The 17,404-nt window shown below is 27.1% G+C and overlaps 1 protein-coding gene across 1 annotated transcript in view; it reads left to right on the top strand.

Moving 5' to 3' along the window:
* The first annotated feature begins 2,495 nt into the window (after nucleotides 1–2,495).
* The window catches only part of LOC111623554 (neural-cadherin-like), a 203,514-nt gene continuing 188,605 nt past the window's right edge, over nucleotides 2,496–17,404 (top strand). Inside the window, exons 1-2 of the mRNA XM_023366169.1 lie at nucleotides 2,496–2,756; nucleotides 6,484–7,798. Of these exons, the coding sequence (XP_023221937.1) occupies nucleotides 6,550–7,798 (1,249 nt within the window). The 5' untranslated portion in view covers nucleotides 2,496–2,756; nucleotides 6,484–6,549. The remainder of the gene's footprint in view (nucleotides 2,757–6,483; nucleotides 7,799–17,404) is intronic.

Genomic DNA, 17,404 nt, shown 5'->3' with positions numbered 1-17,404 from the left:
TATATTTACAAATATTCTTATATTTTCGACACGCAAAAAAACTTTAAAAAATTTTAAAAGCTGTTGTTGATATGTTTAATATAAAAGCTAATGTATAAACACATTTTATTATAAGCTAGTTTTTTTGTTAGAAATTGTTTTAAAATAGATCAGAATAGAGCAAGGACATCGAGTAAAATTTCATATAGTCTAGACAGAAAAGAATTTTTCGTGTAAGGAATTAAGATCATAAACAAATACTTTACTTAATAATGTTCTAAATTGAATAATTTAACTTGTAACGAGAAGGCAATGATTATCTCTCGCAAGCAATAAGATAATAATTATTAAAGGGATTACATCTTTGATTTATATCCTCTCTCACTATAAATGCGGTTTGATTCTATCGGAATAATAACTTACCAGATGACAGTTTTCTGAAAGTTGTAATGAGATATTTTGATTAAAAGAATAAATTTTAGACTTTATGTTGTGTACGAGTGTATTCATTATATTTAAATCTCAGCATAACTAGAAGATGTTCAGTAGTTCCTCTTCGGTTCTCTTTCGCTATTGTTTAGCAACTATTTGACCATTTTCACATCGTTAACAAAAATTATGAGAGCAGAAGATTATTATCCTTTGAACAGTTATTTAAACATGATATATTCGGTGATTATAAATTTAAAGCAAATTTACTTTAATTTAATAATGTTTGCATCCAGAAATTTCGGCCTTTCACCCATCTGCAAATTTTCTTGTAAGGATCATCGTAATTACAGTTTTTGTCATGCGATAATAATTTCTTTACAATTTATTTAAATATGTTTTAATTTATGGAATCTAAAAAAAAAAAAATTCGTGACAAACGATATGTATAAAAAGAAAAAAAAAAGTATTATCTAAATCTTATTTAACGAGCGTAGACTCGAAAATAGGCGTTGGTCTACTCAAATAGCTACCCAAGCAGATAAGATAAATTCGATTTTAAATTATTTTATGTAGTTTCGTTACCTAACAGCCTCGTCATTTCATAATTTATGTTTCCCTATAAAGTGTTAAGTTATTGATCAGTATAATAAATCATTTTGTTTAGAATAGAAATTTAAAATATGCGGTCCGATCGCAACAATCAGCATTACAAATTTACGTGTGTTTATATCATCGTATATTAGAAAATATAGACATTTTAAACTTTTTTTTTTTTTCAAAATGATAATTCATTTTTTTGCGGTTGCTTCTTCTATTCTTAAATTTTCTACAAAGGAGCGTTATTCTTTCCATCATATTTAGTATGATGGAATAATATGGGGCAAAGGATGGTTTCTAGCGAGACTAAGACAGACTCTTTCTCATTCTGAGTTCGGAACATAACCTTTCTTTATGGACTATTCCAGCATAAGTCTTACGTTGCGGACAATAACCGCCTTTCTTTTTTTTCCACTTCTTTTTTCGTTAAAAAACCGAATTCTGTATCATTTTCTTCTTCGTTTTCCTCAAACTTTCTCTAAATATTCTGTTTAAAGCGATATTTTTTTTCTTCGTCGCATCTGATTAAACGAATTATTCAGCGTAATTATTCAAAGAGAATTTTATTTACTCCATGAGTTTTATTATGAATCATAATGAGTCATTCTGCCGTTAAAAAGAAAATAATAATAATAATAATAAAATAAAAATATTCATCTTTCAATTTAATACGACCCACTTCATTGCAATGGTTGGTTCTTTGAGTAGAACGATATTAAGTTTCCTATAAAAATAACACATACTTTAAGTGTACAGTTCGCCCCTGTTTTGTTTATTCTAACATTTAGCGTTTTTACTTAATAATCGCAACTAATTTATTTTTGAAAATGTATATTTAGAAATCCTCTTCGGGTTTTATTCTTCAAAAAATTAATAGATTGCCCACATCCATTTCCTCATTTACTGAAAAGGATAAATATTTATTTCTTTTCCCTTTTAAGTCGAGATAATGAATTGGGAGGCGAAAACACGGCATTTTTTCCCCCGGATATCACCTTTTTCTATTGGTTTTCCCCTTCTCCAAACATAAATTCCCTAAGTAGGGAGAATCTCACTAATTAGTCATTTAAGTCCGGAAAAGTAATTTAACTTTATTTACACAAATTAATTATGCACGTTAATTATTTTATTTAAAAAATATTTTAAATTTTGTTTATAATAAAAAATTAATGTTTTTTTTTGAAAAAAAATCCCTTTACTTTTATTATTATTATTTTTTATTTTTTTTTTAAATAACGGAGTTAAGAAAGTATTTTCTTTAAATAATCAAAGTATGGCTTACTCAAGACGAAATCCATTAGATTTATCTATATAAACTAGAGGCGTATTATATTTACCTCATATCCAGAAAATTCCCTTTCAGGAAAATATAATAAAACATGACGATGGGGAATATTCCCTGATCCAACCCAAACTCGAATGAACTCTAACCGGGGTGAACGTCGACTGACGTACGAGCCAGGCTATTCCGAGATTAATACACTCGCCCTCCTCTCGTCTTTTAGTAGCGCCCACTTCTCTGCATCGACCGTGGCCGCACTTTACTTACTATTACGTGGAAACGTCGTTGCGATGTGTTTCGATGAGTAAAAAGTAATCGAAAACGTTATCTATCTGAATAATATCGTTAACATCCTGTTACCGGAACCGGAACCATTGGTGACGTCATATGGGGTGGCTTGGTTGTCGGTTGAGGTTCAAAGGCCAGTTCCGAGCTGCCGTGGCTGACGTTCGGAGATGCTTGCTTGGTAAGTGAGTTTTAAGAGTGGCTTTTAACTTTTATAAATACTCGGAAATACGCGTAAATTAAACGAGAAAGTATTGGGAAGGACGTGGTTATATTATTTGGTCTAAGGAAGGATGGGTTATGCCGGGCCTCGAACCCGATTGTTGTTTCAGGACAAATGCTTTTGATCGTTTGACTGCGATATACCACGTGACATTGATTTTACTTTCAAATTTTTACAGAATTTTCATAAGAAGTATTTTACATCATTAAATGGTGTATTAACCTTAGATCTTTACTTTTTTTTATATCACTTCACCGACACGTTTCTATCCTGTAAATTGGATTTTAAATGATAATAGACGTTAAATGAAAGTTGAGTTTCGAGTGAGAAAAGATCTTTTTATGATATTAAAATGATCGAGTTATAGATTCATTGACCAGTATAAACTATAAATGACTTTAAGTTCACAATTTTCCGAAATGGAGATTCGTTGATGAAAATGGAGCATTTCATTTCTTTTTGTTTAAAGCAATTTTCTCTTCAAAATTTACTTCAAAGTTTAATAGGAATTTTTCTTCTTTTTGTAATTCTTTATATATATTATTTTCGCTTTATAAATGCTGTTTATCATAATTCCGTTGTTAAATTCTAGAGATATTCGTTAAAATTTAATAATCCTGTTTTTATTGCTTTAATATACTTAAGATATATCTAATATATATAACTTATGTACTGAACAGTGATGAGAATATTGAACATAAAATGTATTTCATAAATATATTTTTTTAATTAAGAAATAATTTATTGTGTATTGAAATTTTATTAATTTTACTATAGTTTTATAATTTTCATTTTCATAAAATAATAATAATAATAATAAAGCAAAAGCTTTTCTTCAATCCAATTATAACATTGGACATGAAAATGCTTTTAAATAATTATATATTTTAAAGGAATTGAATTTTCAAAACCAGTAATTGATTTAATTAAGTAATTATGAATGGAAATAATTAAAATTATATTAATTTAATCAAACATTGACCTCCCTGTTAGAGATGTTTTTGTTTAAAACAAAATATAGTTTTAAATATAAAAACAAAAATAAAATGTATTAGTTTGTTTTAAAGTTGAATATAAATATAATGTTACCATTTGAATATATCTATATCTTATTACATATTTTGCAATTTTTTGTCGGTTTAATCATTAACAATTTCATAAGAGTGTATTAGACTATTTATTCTATATTAAAGTATAATGCCAAATGATAATTTCAAGATTATTCAGTAAATTTTTAAATTTGATATTTCTAAAGTGAAATAATAACCACAAGAAACTAAAGGCATTATTTAATAAATAATTCAATAAACTGAAATTGAAAAAAAAGTACTTTACTAAAAGAGTTTTTGTTTTCTGTTTCATTTCATTTAAGGATTTTATTCTTAATGTAAATGACTTCACAATCTAAAGTATTTCAAATTATAATGCTATATTTTTAAAAAGATTGCATTTTCAAATAGTAGCAAAATACTATAATAATTTACTGTTGTTTTTATAAGTAGATTCTTGCTATAATTGCAAAATTTTATAAAATTATAATAAAGTAATTCTCTAAACCACACAGTAGTATTATTGGAAAGAATATTTTGTTAGATTAGTATCAAAGAAGGTACACGTAATCTGCTTTATTTTCAAAGTATTGTACGTTACTGGTACTTCATTTATGTTATGTATTTTAAAATATCTGAGGTATAAATGAATTGTATTTAATTTAATTTAAAATACATGCTTCTAATTAACAAAATTTGGATATTTTAAAATATGAAATTCTCTGTGAATACAAATCATAAATATAATAATTGATACTCATTATACATGGAATCATTTCAATTCTAATTTGGTATCCCTTATTTATATAAACATACACAATTAATAATATCATTGGAGCATAAAGATTAACAATTTGCTTGATATATTGCATCATCATTGTAATGCGATTATTCATAAATCATGAAATTTACTGAGTGTAATTTATTAAGAGTATTAATACTTAATTGTATAATATTGAATATCTATTATTTAAAGAAAATTGCCATAATTACTTAATTACATCTTTTATTTGAAATTCAATTTTGTTGTAGGAAATGTGTATACACTAGGCCTAATTGTTAACGTATCAAGAACAAAGATTAGAAGTATTTTATGTAATATATTTAAATATCAATACTTTTATGTCTACAATTTATTACTTCAGAATTATTATTATTATTATTATTATAATGACCTATGGTAAATTAATTTTAAATATAAATGGATATACTTAAACATATTTGGATGAAAGTTTAATGCAATATCATAAAAAGATATTGTAGATGTGTAAAATTGGATTTTTTAAAACTTTATATCTTTTGTAATTACATATTAAAATATTTATTCTTTTATATATAGGTATTATTATTAAATTATTCAAATTAGCTCTTATTAAAAATAAAGTTGGTTATGATTGAATATTTAATTGTATAGTTTTGTAAGGAATGTCATTTACTTTTAACGTTTTTGTTTGAACAATATACATTGTGATGTGTTCTAGTTATTGATTCCACAGCTTTAGAGATTGTCTTAGTCTAACTGACGATAATTAACATTGGAATTTTCAAAGATGGCATTGAATTCATTTATCTATCTGAAGACAATTTTAAACATTACTTTGAATTAATTGCAAATGAAAGTCTCTTTCTAAATTGTTAAAAAATAAAAAATATCAGTTTGTAATTTATGTTCATTTTAATTATAGGAAAACTTCTTAACAATTTTAATGATGCCTTTAAATTAAGATTATTTTTCATTTAAATTTCTATTCATTTTTATATAGGGTAGTATTTTATTTTTCAAATGCTTTTTTTATTTAAAAGTGTGAAGATTTTATATGTATATAATAGTTAGTTAGTAAAATAAAATAAAAACAGATTTGAAATAATAAATAAATTAATAATTAATTTATTAATTTAATGACTAAAAAAACAAGTTGTGTATGAATGACTTTTCACTTATTTGAAATGTTCTAGTAGCATAATATTTTGTAGACATGTTATAGTTCTGTTTTTTCCTCCTCCTGTTTCAGATCCTTATATATAGTTTTGTTTTTAATTTTCTTAAAAAAAAAAAGGTTTTCTATCAATCTCTGAATCATTACTTTTCATGCTGGTATTGAAATGCAGTGTCATTTGTACGCATTTGGTTGTAAAGAATTCAATTTGTTCAATGTAATGTTGTTAGAATTGTTTAAAGTTTCTTTGAGACAACTGAATGTTTGAATAATACATAACGTCATGTCCAAAGTTGTGCACATAACTCAGCATTCTCCTTCCCCATATCCAAAATCCATTTAAAGTATTTGGAAGAAACTTATATTACAATTGGTGAAACTATTTGATAGTTGCAGTGAAGAAGGTGAATGCAGTAATTTATATCTTCAAATCTTGCTTGATGTAAAAAATTATCTACATTTCATATTTTTAATCTTATTAAATAATTTATAGATAACTGTTAAAATTATTAAGTTTTTCCTGTCTTTTAAACGAATAAAAATACATGAGTTGATAATATAATGTATTTTTTTTATAAGATATTTTGAATTTTATATTTGGTAATATTTGTTATTTTAAGGTTTAGTTTAGTTTTTAACAGTTAATGAATAAGTTTATATATTCCAAATAAAAATATATAATATTGTGTTCTGTTTTAGATTAGAGCTGGACTCTGAATCAAAATTCTTTTATGAAGTGTGCAACTTAAACATTGGAGTACTGGAATGTTAACAGCCATGTATCACTGTAATATGTTTTGGTTTGGACTGAGTGTTGTGATGTCCTTTTTTGGAAACTCATATGAACAGCATTCAGAACATTTAGTTGTGGCTCATGATGTATATCCTGGATACAGCATAAAGAAGTTAATAAATAGGGGTCAGTCATTTAGTCTTATCAATAATGAATTTTCAAATTATTTTACCATATTCAGTGATGGTGTTCTGGTTCCAACAGCTAGTATAGCTCATTTTATAGATTCCCCATTTACTTTGATTGTTAGAGAAGATTATCCTAACAGAACTGTAGAAAAAAATTTAATCATTCATGTAATGGAAAAAGACAAGATGTTAAAATTTATAAAGGATACATATTTAGGAAGTGTAACAGAGAATGAACCAAAAGGTTCTGAAGTAGAAGGTTTGGATTTATTTTTTGCAACAACTGATCCAAAGGATCAAGTAAAATATCAGTTTATAGATGGAAATGAAGATAATTCATTTTCGATCAGGCAACAATCAGCAAATGATACAAATCTCATTATATATACAAATAATTCATTGGATCGTGAAACTAGAGAGGAATACAATCTGACTTTAGAAGCATCTAATAGTAAAGGTGATAGTGCAAAGACTTTCATTAGGATAAAAGTTGAGGATGTAAATGATAATCCTCCTCATTTATTAAAGAATAGTTATAAATTCCAAATACCAGATTCTACAGAGCTACACAAAGTTATTGGAAAGATAATTGCAGTGGATGCTGATGGTGATCAACCTGTATATCATTTTTCAAAAAAGCATTCGGTGTTTACTATTATTCCAAAAACAGGACAGATATTATTATTGGAAAAACCACAGCTGAAAACTTACAAATTCCTAGTGGAAGCTCACGATAATCGTAAACCACGTTTAACAAGTAATCCTGTTCCAGTTATAATTGAAGTATACAGCCATAAGAAAGTCAACGAAAATACAACAGAAAATCAAGTTATATTAGTGCGTAGTAAAAGATCGGGTAGACCTACAAAGACTTATGAGTATAAAGAAACAGATGGAAGTATCAAGGGTAAAATAATGTTTCATTTAGAGAAACGAAATAACGAAGAAACATTTAAATTAGAAGGTATAAATCGTTGGATAGACATTGAGGAAAATGGAAGTGTTAAAGTAAAGGAACCTTGGGACTACGAACAGTTAGAAAAAGAAAAAACTATAGATTTTTGGGTTTTAATAGGCATTCCAGGATTTCAAGGTAAGTTTACATTTATTAATTAAAATAGTAATCTTAAACAGCATATTTTAATCAATCCCATACAATCCCCTCTTTCTTGAGAATTTCTTAATCGACTTACAGTAGTTATTTATAGCAACAACGTTTTTTCTTTGTTTTTTATTGTTTAACCATAAAAAAATACAATGAATTAAATACTACCTTACTCAAGTTTAATTTTACACACAGTTCAAATTACATAATTCTATTCTTTATTCTAAGCGTATTTTGTCATGAGATAAAAATAATTTCAGACTTGAAACACGTATTAACTGTAATTCACAAAAATAATTTCCTAACGTTTTTATTTCTACAAAAACGAAGGGAGTTTGTGAACAAAAACTATTTTTCATCTGTTGTGCTGTTTCTTCTAAAACCAGTTCGCTGACCAACCAATTGGAAGATGGCCGTGTGTAAGAAACCGGTTTGAGTTAAAAACAGCACAACGGTTGTCTACTTTGCCTGTCACTGCGATTAGAAAGACTTTCCACATAAATATTCTGTGTCTGGATTAATCGTTCAGACTGTTTACTTTATTTTTTGGCTAAAATCCAAGAGTTATTGTCAGTTTATGAAATTATTTGTATATTTTTCATTCGATAATTTATGTTTAATTTAAATTTAGATTATTTATCTTTCCTCTTTACTGTTTGATAATGTGTGTTCGTATGAGTATGCAGGTATTCTAAACTCCAGAAGCGGACACATCTTTTTGTAATTCTTTTACTAGTTTTGCGTGCACCTAGACTCTTAACGATTTAAACCATCACTCTTAAGACCGAAAATCAATATAAAAAATACACACTGTTTGTTCTCTCTTTTTTTTTTTATTTTCATCGCGGAATGACTTTCTTGTTTGATGACATTCTTAGTTTGTGGCATTCATTAATTATAATGTAAAGGTTTATTTAATCTCCCAAAATAATCTTTAAGCGAACGAATAATATTTTGTAAACTCCGAGAAATAAAATTCAGAATATATTTTGAATGTTAATTAAAAATAATAATAGTAAAAATTAATAGGTTGTACTTGTTAATGCATAATTTTCGTCGGTAAAAGTTATAAAAATGTAAGGCACACAATTATGACAAATAATAGACAACTGCGTGCGTATGCAGCGGAATACTAAATTAGGGAAATCATAATTCAGTCGTCATCGAAGTGATGTTCACTATTTTCAATAAGTAGGTTAAATAAGAGCTTTTGTTTTATTGGGCGAAAGTCGTGGTTGGCAGTCTGACTTATTCAATTATCGATGATTGTAAGCATTACTATAGTCGGAGTTGCGAGTGGTACGGCAAGATTTGCCATCGGACCGTACCTATCCCCTCGGCCTGGCTGTGTAAAGAGCATATTCATCAGGTAACAGGCCAAGCGGCACATAACCTGACGCTAGAGTAGTGCCATCGTCTGCAACCTCGAACCATCAATCTCCTTTCTTTTCGTACTAGGTTGCAGAAGAGCACGTACCGTTTTGCAGTACCGTGTCGTAGTGAAAAGAAATTTTAGTACGTTTAAATGACGCAAAGTGAAATTAAAGGATTTTACATTTCCATAATAGAGATCACGGTTTTATATAATTAGTTCTTTGTCGTTCCGTTATATTAATGTAAATTTATAAACTGTTTAATTCTTTTTTGTTAGTCTATCGCCTTTAATCCAGGACAAAGAATGACACTGTTCTCGGAATTATGTCTCTCCCACACACGAAACCAGACACTGGATTGTAGAAGAGTAGTTCCTTATGACGTCTGTCTTCCGGGACCGTCTGGGGGTGACATCAGCCGGATTAACGTCCCACCTCTGAAATCTACCATTTAGTCGGTACATTTTATCGAAATATTCGGTATTGACGGCACTCCTTTCCTGTTTACGCAAGAATTTGGCGTTGTTAAGCAGTGAGTCATCGAATAACTCGTCATCAGACAAAAGTCCATTCACTTTGATCAACGTCCTCAACACGATTGGTTGTTAAAGGAGAGCATTCTTCCTTCTCCCCGTTTAGTCTAGTGAGCGCAGGCGCAACTGGGGAATTCGCTGAGAAATTCAGCTGCCTCCGCTAATTGACCAACGGGTAGATGAAAACACTCTCCCTCCGAACAAAATAGACATTAAGTGCTCTAATAATATGTCATCGTTTTTATAGCTATTTTGTTGAAAAGACGAATTTCTAAACCGTTTGTCTTACCGTAATTTATTAAGGAATGTGAATCTCGCAATTGCATTTATAGTAGAAGAGTCATTTAACGTACGATACAATGCAACTTCCTTCGTTCGCCTTGGATGGCGATAAAACCTTCGAATCTCCGTCGACATAGATTGTAAGTCATCTAGACGCTATTAAGCTTATCAAGGTGCAGTTGCTGGAGGGCCTTCTAAGTTCGACTATCGTAGTTTGCTGTAAGAAGATATCGAAATGTTTGTTGTTTTTTATATCTCCGGGCATAGTTTCTGCAGCTCTTATTCCTTCATTTGTAGAAGTTTGTTGCGTAACAAATAAAAAAATAATAATCTTTTTTCTTATTTTAATTGAACTCAAAAATATGATCCGACTTGGGACAGAATCCTATCTAGTTGCGAGCTAATTGATGTACAAATCAGGTTTGTAGAGTGCATCAGTTTAGTAGTATCAACGGTACTGTATCTGTTTAACCACGTTTATCCCTTTTCGTCGCCTGCCTTTACGTTAGCTAAATGTTGTAAGCCGGGATCAATCATTCTCTTAAGCCTCCAGATGCTACTCTATGCGTTACAATTGTAGACAGAATGGTTTGGGAAAAGACAAGTCTGTTTTAAACTGATTGCTCCACTAAGGAAAAATACAGAGAATTTGTATTCCGTTTTCTCTTCTATAAAATAATTTTTTTTTGGTGTTTGTTTGACATAATTGAAAGAACGTAGTCATAATAAATTATTTATCCTGACAATATAATTATATCAACTGCCTCAATTGGTTTAAATTCTTTCTTTTGAGATACTAAGATACACGTAACATAAAATATAAAAGGAAGTTCAAGTAGCGAAATGTACATTGTAATGTTTACAAAAATTTTTGCTTTGGCAAGAGTTCAAGAATTTAATGTATTTAAATGGAAATTGTGTTAGAAAGCAACTTTCTTGTATTCTTTCATAATATACTGCTATGTATAATACAAGAACTCCACATCAGCGTAATGTAAAAAAATTGTCCCTAAAGTTTTATTTTACATAAGAACAATTATTAAAATAACAACGTGTATATACTGTATAACTTTAAAATTAAATTTTATTTATTCAGAATTAATATAAAAATATTTTCCTAAAATTTATCTTAAGTATAAATAGTTTGTAGTGAGGAATGCAAAATATTTTTCTGCTCTGCTTGTCACCTGTAAACAAAGTACAAAGAAATTAACTCTGACTTAAATTAATGTTTACATATAAAATGCGCTAATTAATGTCAACAGTTATTAATTGATAGGATTATTATTGTTCTGTAAATATCCTATCAATTGATAATTATTACTAATTGATGTTTATAGAATAGTTATAATATTGTTATACGTAGTGTATTTATATTTAAACATTTTTAATAATACATTTTTCATTTTTTTAAGTATGAATTGTCTTAATGAATTTAGCAGAAAATATATTTCCCGTTTACTTAAGTTATATCCACAGTAAAATATAAATTTGTTTAATAAAACTTCTCGTATAAATTTTCTAATTTATGTACAGTACAGTACACTAAATATTCACAAAGCTGTATATATGTTCATAATATCACACTAGCCTTAGAAATGTAAAGTAAAAATGCTTAAATATCAGTCAGTCAGTTATTGTAATATACAGAGGAAAGAATAACATGTTTCTTCTAATTCATATACTTTAATGTATATTTTATTATAGTAGCTGTTTTAGTAAAATAAAATATTGATAGTGTTTGTTTTCAGTTGGGAATTATGAAAGATCTTTACTCTGAAATTGGTTTATATACTATTTTATATGAGAATTTTGTGTAGATTAGAAATGAATGTAATCTGTAGAGACTTTTCTCTTGTGAATAAATTATTTCGAATAGATCTATGTAATATATTGGAAGGAAAACGATATCAAAAATCACTTCAACGGAAAATATAAATTTAAAGAAATATTGTTTCATTTCTTCAGCTATAATATAAATGATAAAAGTATCTCGTTTTATTTTGTTGCTAGAATGTTCGAATAATAAAGTATCGAAAAAGTTGAATTGCTGAAAGTTGATGTGCGTTAACTTGTTTAAAGTATTCACTTGATCATTTGATTCTGAATTACATTTTTGCAAAATGATAGGATGTTAGCTGTCGGTATTTTTTACTTATTAGTTTTTTAAATGTAATTGACGAGAACTATCTTGGTTTTTTATAGTTCTTTCAAAAATATCAACTAGATCTAGTCTGAGTTTCCTGTTTAAGAGTACAAAAAGCATGCAATGATGATTCTGAACCACTTATCCAAATGTCTAGTCTTTTAACTTGTTATCTTTTATATTTGGGTCATTTTTTACACTATTGATATAATACTATCAAAATAACCTTATTTATACGGATGAAATGAACTAAGACTTCATCTAAATAACAATACTATTAAACGGGAAAAAATAAAAACGAAGTAGGAAACAGAACTTCATGGCATATTTCACAAGAAAGAAAAATGCATATTTTTTATATCCTCTGCGAACTATATAACATTAAATTAACACCATGCTTGAATTCGTTAGTGCAACGTTGTTAGTTCTGTTAGGGGAAAAAAATTATTGAAATGATCTAGTGTGTTTGCATCAGAAATTTTTAGTCTTTTCTTTTTAACAAATACACATCAATATTTGTTGATTTTTATACATGTTGCTAGTAAAAATAATCGTAATTAAATTAAATTTATTTTTATGTATGTCTACATTTTCACTTATTCAAAATAAAATGTCAATAAAGTGACAATCTTAATAGAATAAAAGCTAATTTATGTAAATAATCTTGCTTTAGGTTAAATCTAAGAAATGAATAGCGATTGCGAGAAGAATGATGCATGAAAAATTGCTGAATTTATTTTATTCCTTTTCTATCAATGATTAAATTTTCGAAAGAAGATAATATAATGACGATCTCTAATCGTCGAGGCAGAATGGTGGAATGCCTGGCAAATTTCTAAAACTAAGCGTTATTTTGAATAATATCGATGTATCGAATGAGGATGAAATAGCGTGATAAAGTCTGCGCTTGACTTGAGTCGCTTTCTTTCTATCTGTTGTTTGATATCTCTCATTTCGGATAAAATGGAACATCTACGTATTAAATGATAACGGCCTTATTATTGATTATTGTTTCAAGCTTTAGTTCCATCTGATTTGGGAAAACGTTTTGAGTAGCCTATCTAATAGTCTTTCTTTTGGAAAAATTCACTAGAAACGAAATCATATTTTAAAAAATACAAATATCCAGTCAATAACTAAGTAAATTTTTAATGTTTATCAAAGAAAGAGAGACTAGAATTATACAAACTTAGTGTCTAGTTAAATGCAGTATCGGATAACAAAAAGATAAGATTGTATGTTATATATATTACACATACACGTTTTGATGTTATTAATTGTCAGGNATATATTGAAGTTATAGTTCTTAGCTGGACATTTTAAATAGCATGTTTATAGCACGCTATTTAAGGATTCCTTCTCTATTTGAGGATTTAATAGCGTGTTTATAACATGCTATAATTAAAGGAATCAGAAAAAATTGACAGTAGAAACTTTTGTTGCTAATTTGCTTTTGATATAATTGATAGAAATATAAAATATCTTCTAATTTTTAATTAAACTGAAATTAATTTTAAGTTCAAATTATTTATAATTTGAAAATCAGTCTTCAGAAAACTCAAACGAAAAAAATAAAATTCTAAAAAGCATGTCACAAGTTTATATTATAAAGTCATTTATTTTTCAGTAAATAATAGCCTAATAGGTGATTGTTTTATGAATCATTTTTAAACTTATCTATTTCATTTTGTATATTGTCACATATATATTCGATTTAAAATATTACTTTTATTTCTGTCGAAGATGACATAGTTTAAAAATACCAGAGTTAAAGACAATTTGTTTTTCTTGTATTATATATTATTTTATTTCATTGCACTTTAATCAGATTTCATTTGAATACCGACAGTTTGTTGAGTTAAAAAAATTAATGAGTTAACAAAAAATATAATAACCCGCATTAAAGCTTAATCTATATTGTTAAAAATACTTTTTGCAAAGTTATTTATGCTAAGTTGTGTTAAAATATTAAATGCGTCGTGCATACAATATTTAATTTACTAGTCGGTATGAATGGTATGGCTCCTTTAGAATGACTTTCCCAGTAGTGTAAAATATGAGAAATAGTATTTCTTCAAATATAAATATTGTAGTTATGTAAAGAAGTAATTTTCATACTTGTTGCGAGATCTAGTGCTAGTATTAGATAATCTCCTGTAGAAGAGTAGTTCGTGGCTATTGGATCGATGAAACCGATTTTTCTTCGAAAAAGGAAACCTTTTAATTAGAGGATTCTTTGACTACCATAGATCATAAAATCACTTAGAAGCGAAAACAAAAGTCATTCAATTTTAATCTTATTTGTTTTATTATTATTTTTTTATTGGGTGTAAAAGAGCCATTAAAGAATCGATTGTTTTATTAGGTTTATCGTTTCCCTGTATTATTTCGACGCTGTTCGGTTAGTGATGATACGAAAAGTATACTTGTGTAAGTTTAATCATTAGATAAAAAAGTTTGTAATGAAATAGAAAACCATTTCGTATATTTTTTTTTTCAGTAACTCTAAATGCTCTGTATCATGTCATCAAAACTCTCATACATGAATGTTCTGAAAGAAAATATGTAATTTCCGTCTCAAATCCATAGTTTTCAAACTTTTAAAGTCTTTTTCATCTGAGTGGGAGCAATTTCGTCTCACCTGGTCGAACTGTAAAGTCACTTATCTACCAATAACGTCACTTTCCTGTCGTATTACATCTCCTCTAACTTGTGACATGAAACAGAATTTACATTTTGGGAGAAAATTTATTCTAGTATCAAACTTATTCTATGAACGAAAATAAATGTGTTGGTTTACCTGAAATAAATTTTTGTTTACTTAATTTTTTTTTATTAAACAAACTTCAAACAAAAACTATTGATTTGATTCATGATAAAGAAAAAAAATTTTTTTTAGTAAATAGAATTTAGCTAAATGTAATTTACTGTTTCCCATTTATAAAATATTACTTAATAGAATATACTGTTTAGTATTATTTAATTACAATCGTTTCTTTGTATAAATACTTGAAATAATTTAATAAAATTTACTTAAAATGAATATTTAGAGTATTTAGTAGTTCTTCTCCCCCGTATAAAGGAGAATTTTTAGACACAAGATTTTTCCATATCATTTTGATTTTTACTTAAAACATTTTTTGATAAATGACAAATAAGAAATGTTTATTGTCTAAGTATAAGAAACGTCTGTAAGCAGTTAAATATAATCATTCATAATGAAAACTAGTATTATTTTTTAAAAAAAGCAAGTAGAATTAATTAATTTGTATCCCTAAAGCATTGAATATGGTTTTATAAAAACTATCAAATATTTATGTGTGATGATAATATACTTGTATCTCTCTATGACAAAGATTTGCACTACTATCCTTGACTTTTATCACTTTTTTTTTTACGATCTTATAATGAGATCTACAACCTGTTCTACATATAGTCATTTATAACGTTCAGATTTATAGTAGATCAGATTTATGTGTCTTTTGAATTTCATTGATCCATTCTGTTTAACTTAAATTTGTGTACACTTCACTTCTGAAAAATGGCTATTTTCAAAATATTGTTTTTTGAATACAGTGCAGCTTTTATTGAACGTAAAAAAAAACGAAAGAATTGTTTCTGATCCTTATTTTAGAGATGAAATCAAAACTGTCAACGTTAATCTTTCTCTCTTTTTTTTTCCATTTTATCTATACAAAAAAATATTTACTTGATTTAAAATATTTTTAGTTTCATGAAAATCACTGTCACTCATTTCATTTTCTTCGTTTAAAACATGGTTACACCATTTTCAGTTAGATTAAGTATATATTTCTAGAAAATTTTTAATACTGCCTATCCTGAATATATATTGAATTTAAAATGTTCAATACATTCTTAGAGCATTTTATTATACAAAAATTTAATTATAGAAAAGTTTGAAACATTCTTAACCGCTATCGTAAATTTGAAATATTTCTAAAACGTATCATTATACTATGTACTAGAGAATAAATTAGATTATCGAATATAGAAGAAATTCTTTCTTTCAGCTAATTCTTGAGACAAGATGATGATGCATTTTCAATTATAATTGTCAATTTAACTTCATTCTACAGTTTGTGTGTGTATATTTAAAAAAAATAAAAAAAAGACGATACGCTTAATCATTTCATAAATAAAACATATCGTCATTTGATATATTCTGCAGCTTTAAATTTTAGTTAATAAATTAATAAACTTTAAAAAATATATAGCCTATATGTATATCCATCTGTCACTTATTAAAAGTTGATTATTCAGTAATGAAAAACAAATTCGTTGTAATTATTTACTTCTAACATACGATAAACGTGTAACTGATGAAGTAAGTAAATTAATTCAATGACAGTGCCATTAGCCAATTAGTTTTTTTCCCCCATAGTCATTTCTCCTTGCTGAAGGTTGATTGCTTTTTTTTTTTCTTGTATTTATCTATTGAAAATGTTAAAGTAATAATATTGTAAAGTTGATAATATTAATTTGATTAAAAAGTTAATTAATACTACGAAAAGATTTCATATTTCCTTTCTTATTTCTTACAATTCTTTCCGTATCGAAATTCAGAAAAACATTGTTTCCTGGATGTCAACTCGGAGAAAACATCGGGATAATAAAGATCATAATGCTACGTTACAATGATGCAATAAAAATAACCTTTACTTACGATAAGGTTATATTCTGTATTATATACTTAACCAATTTCGTAAAGGTCGTATTCTTTACAGTTTATTTTATAAACAATGCGGTCATATTTTACAGATTGAGAACAAAACTTTTATCAAGGAGAATTTTTTTCCTCAATTGCTCATAAGAATCAGGAAATCGTGTTATTTTCCATTTAAATTATTATTAAGTTTGAAATTTCTTCCAGATTACGATGAAGTGTGAACTTTAATTCTTATACTTTCTTTCATCGTATTTACTTTAAATCAATACTTTAAACGTTTAAATATATCTCTTTAGAATTGAACTGACAGCAGACTGTATATTAAACAAACGTGATTCATTTTTGCAGAAATTGCTTCCAATTATGGAAATTAGATAACATAAATTCTTATTTAAAATAATGCTCTTCAACAAATATTGTATATTTATTTACTTTTAGGTATATTTATTTTATTAAATCTTGCAAAATTTTAATATAATATGAAAAAAAAGGACTTTATTTAGTTTAGAAACGTCTGAATTTAATATGTTTTGTCATATTTTAGTTGATTTAAAAATTATTGTCTTTTCTTTA

Source organism: Centruroides sculpturatus, unplaced genomic scaffold (assembly GCF_000671375.1).
Source record: "Centruroides sculpturatus isolate CEXI.00-Female unplaced genomic scaffold, Cexi_2.0 scaffold16, whole genome shotgun sequence".
Taxonomy (NCBI): domain Eukaryota; kingdom Metazoa; phylum Arthropoda; class Arachnida; order Scorpiones; family Buthidae; genus Centruroides; species Centruroides sculpturatus.
Note: the sequence above shows the minus strand (reverse complement) of the source record. Positions and strands in the feature narration are given on the sequence as shown.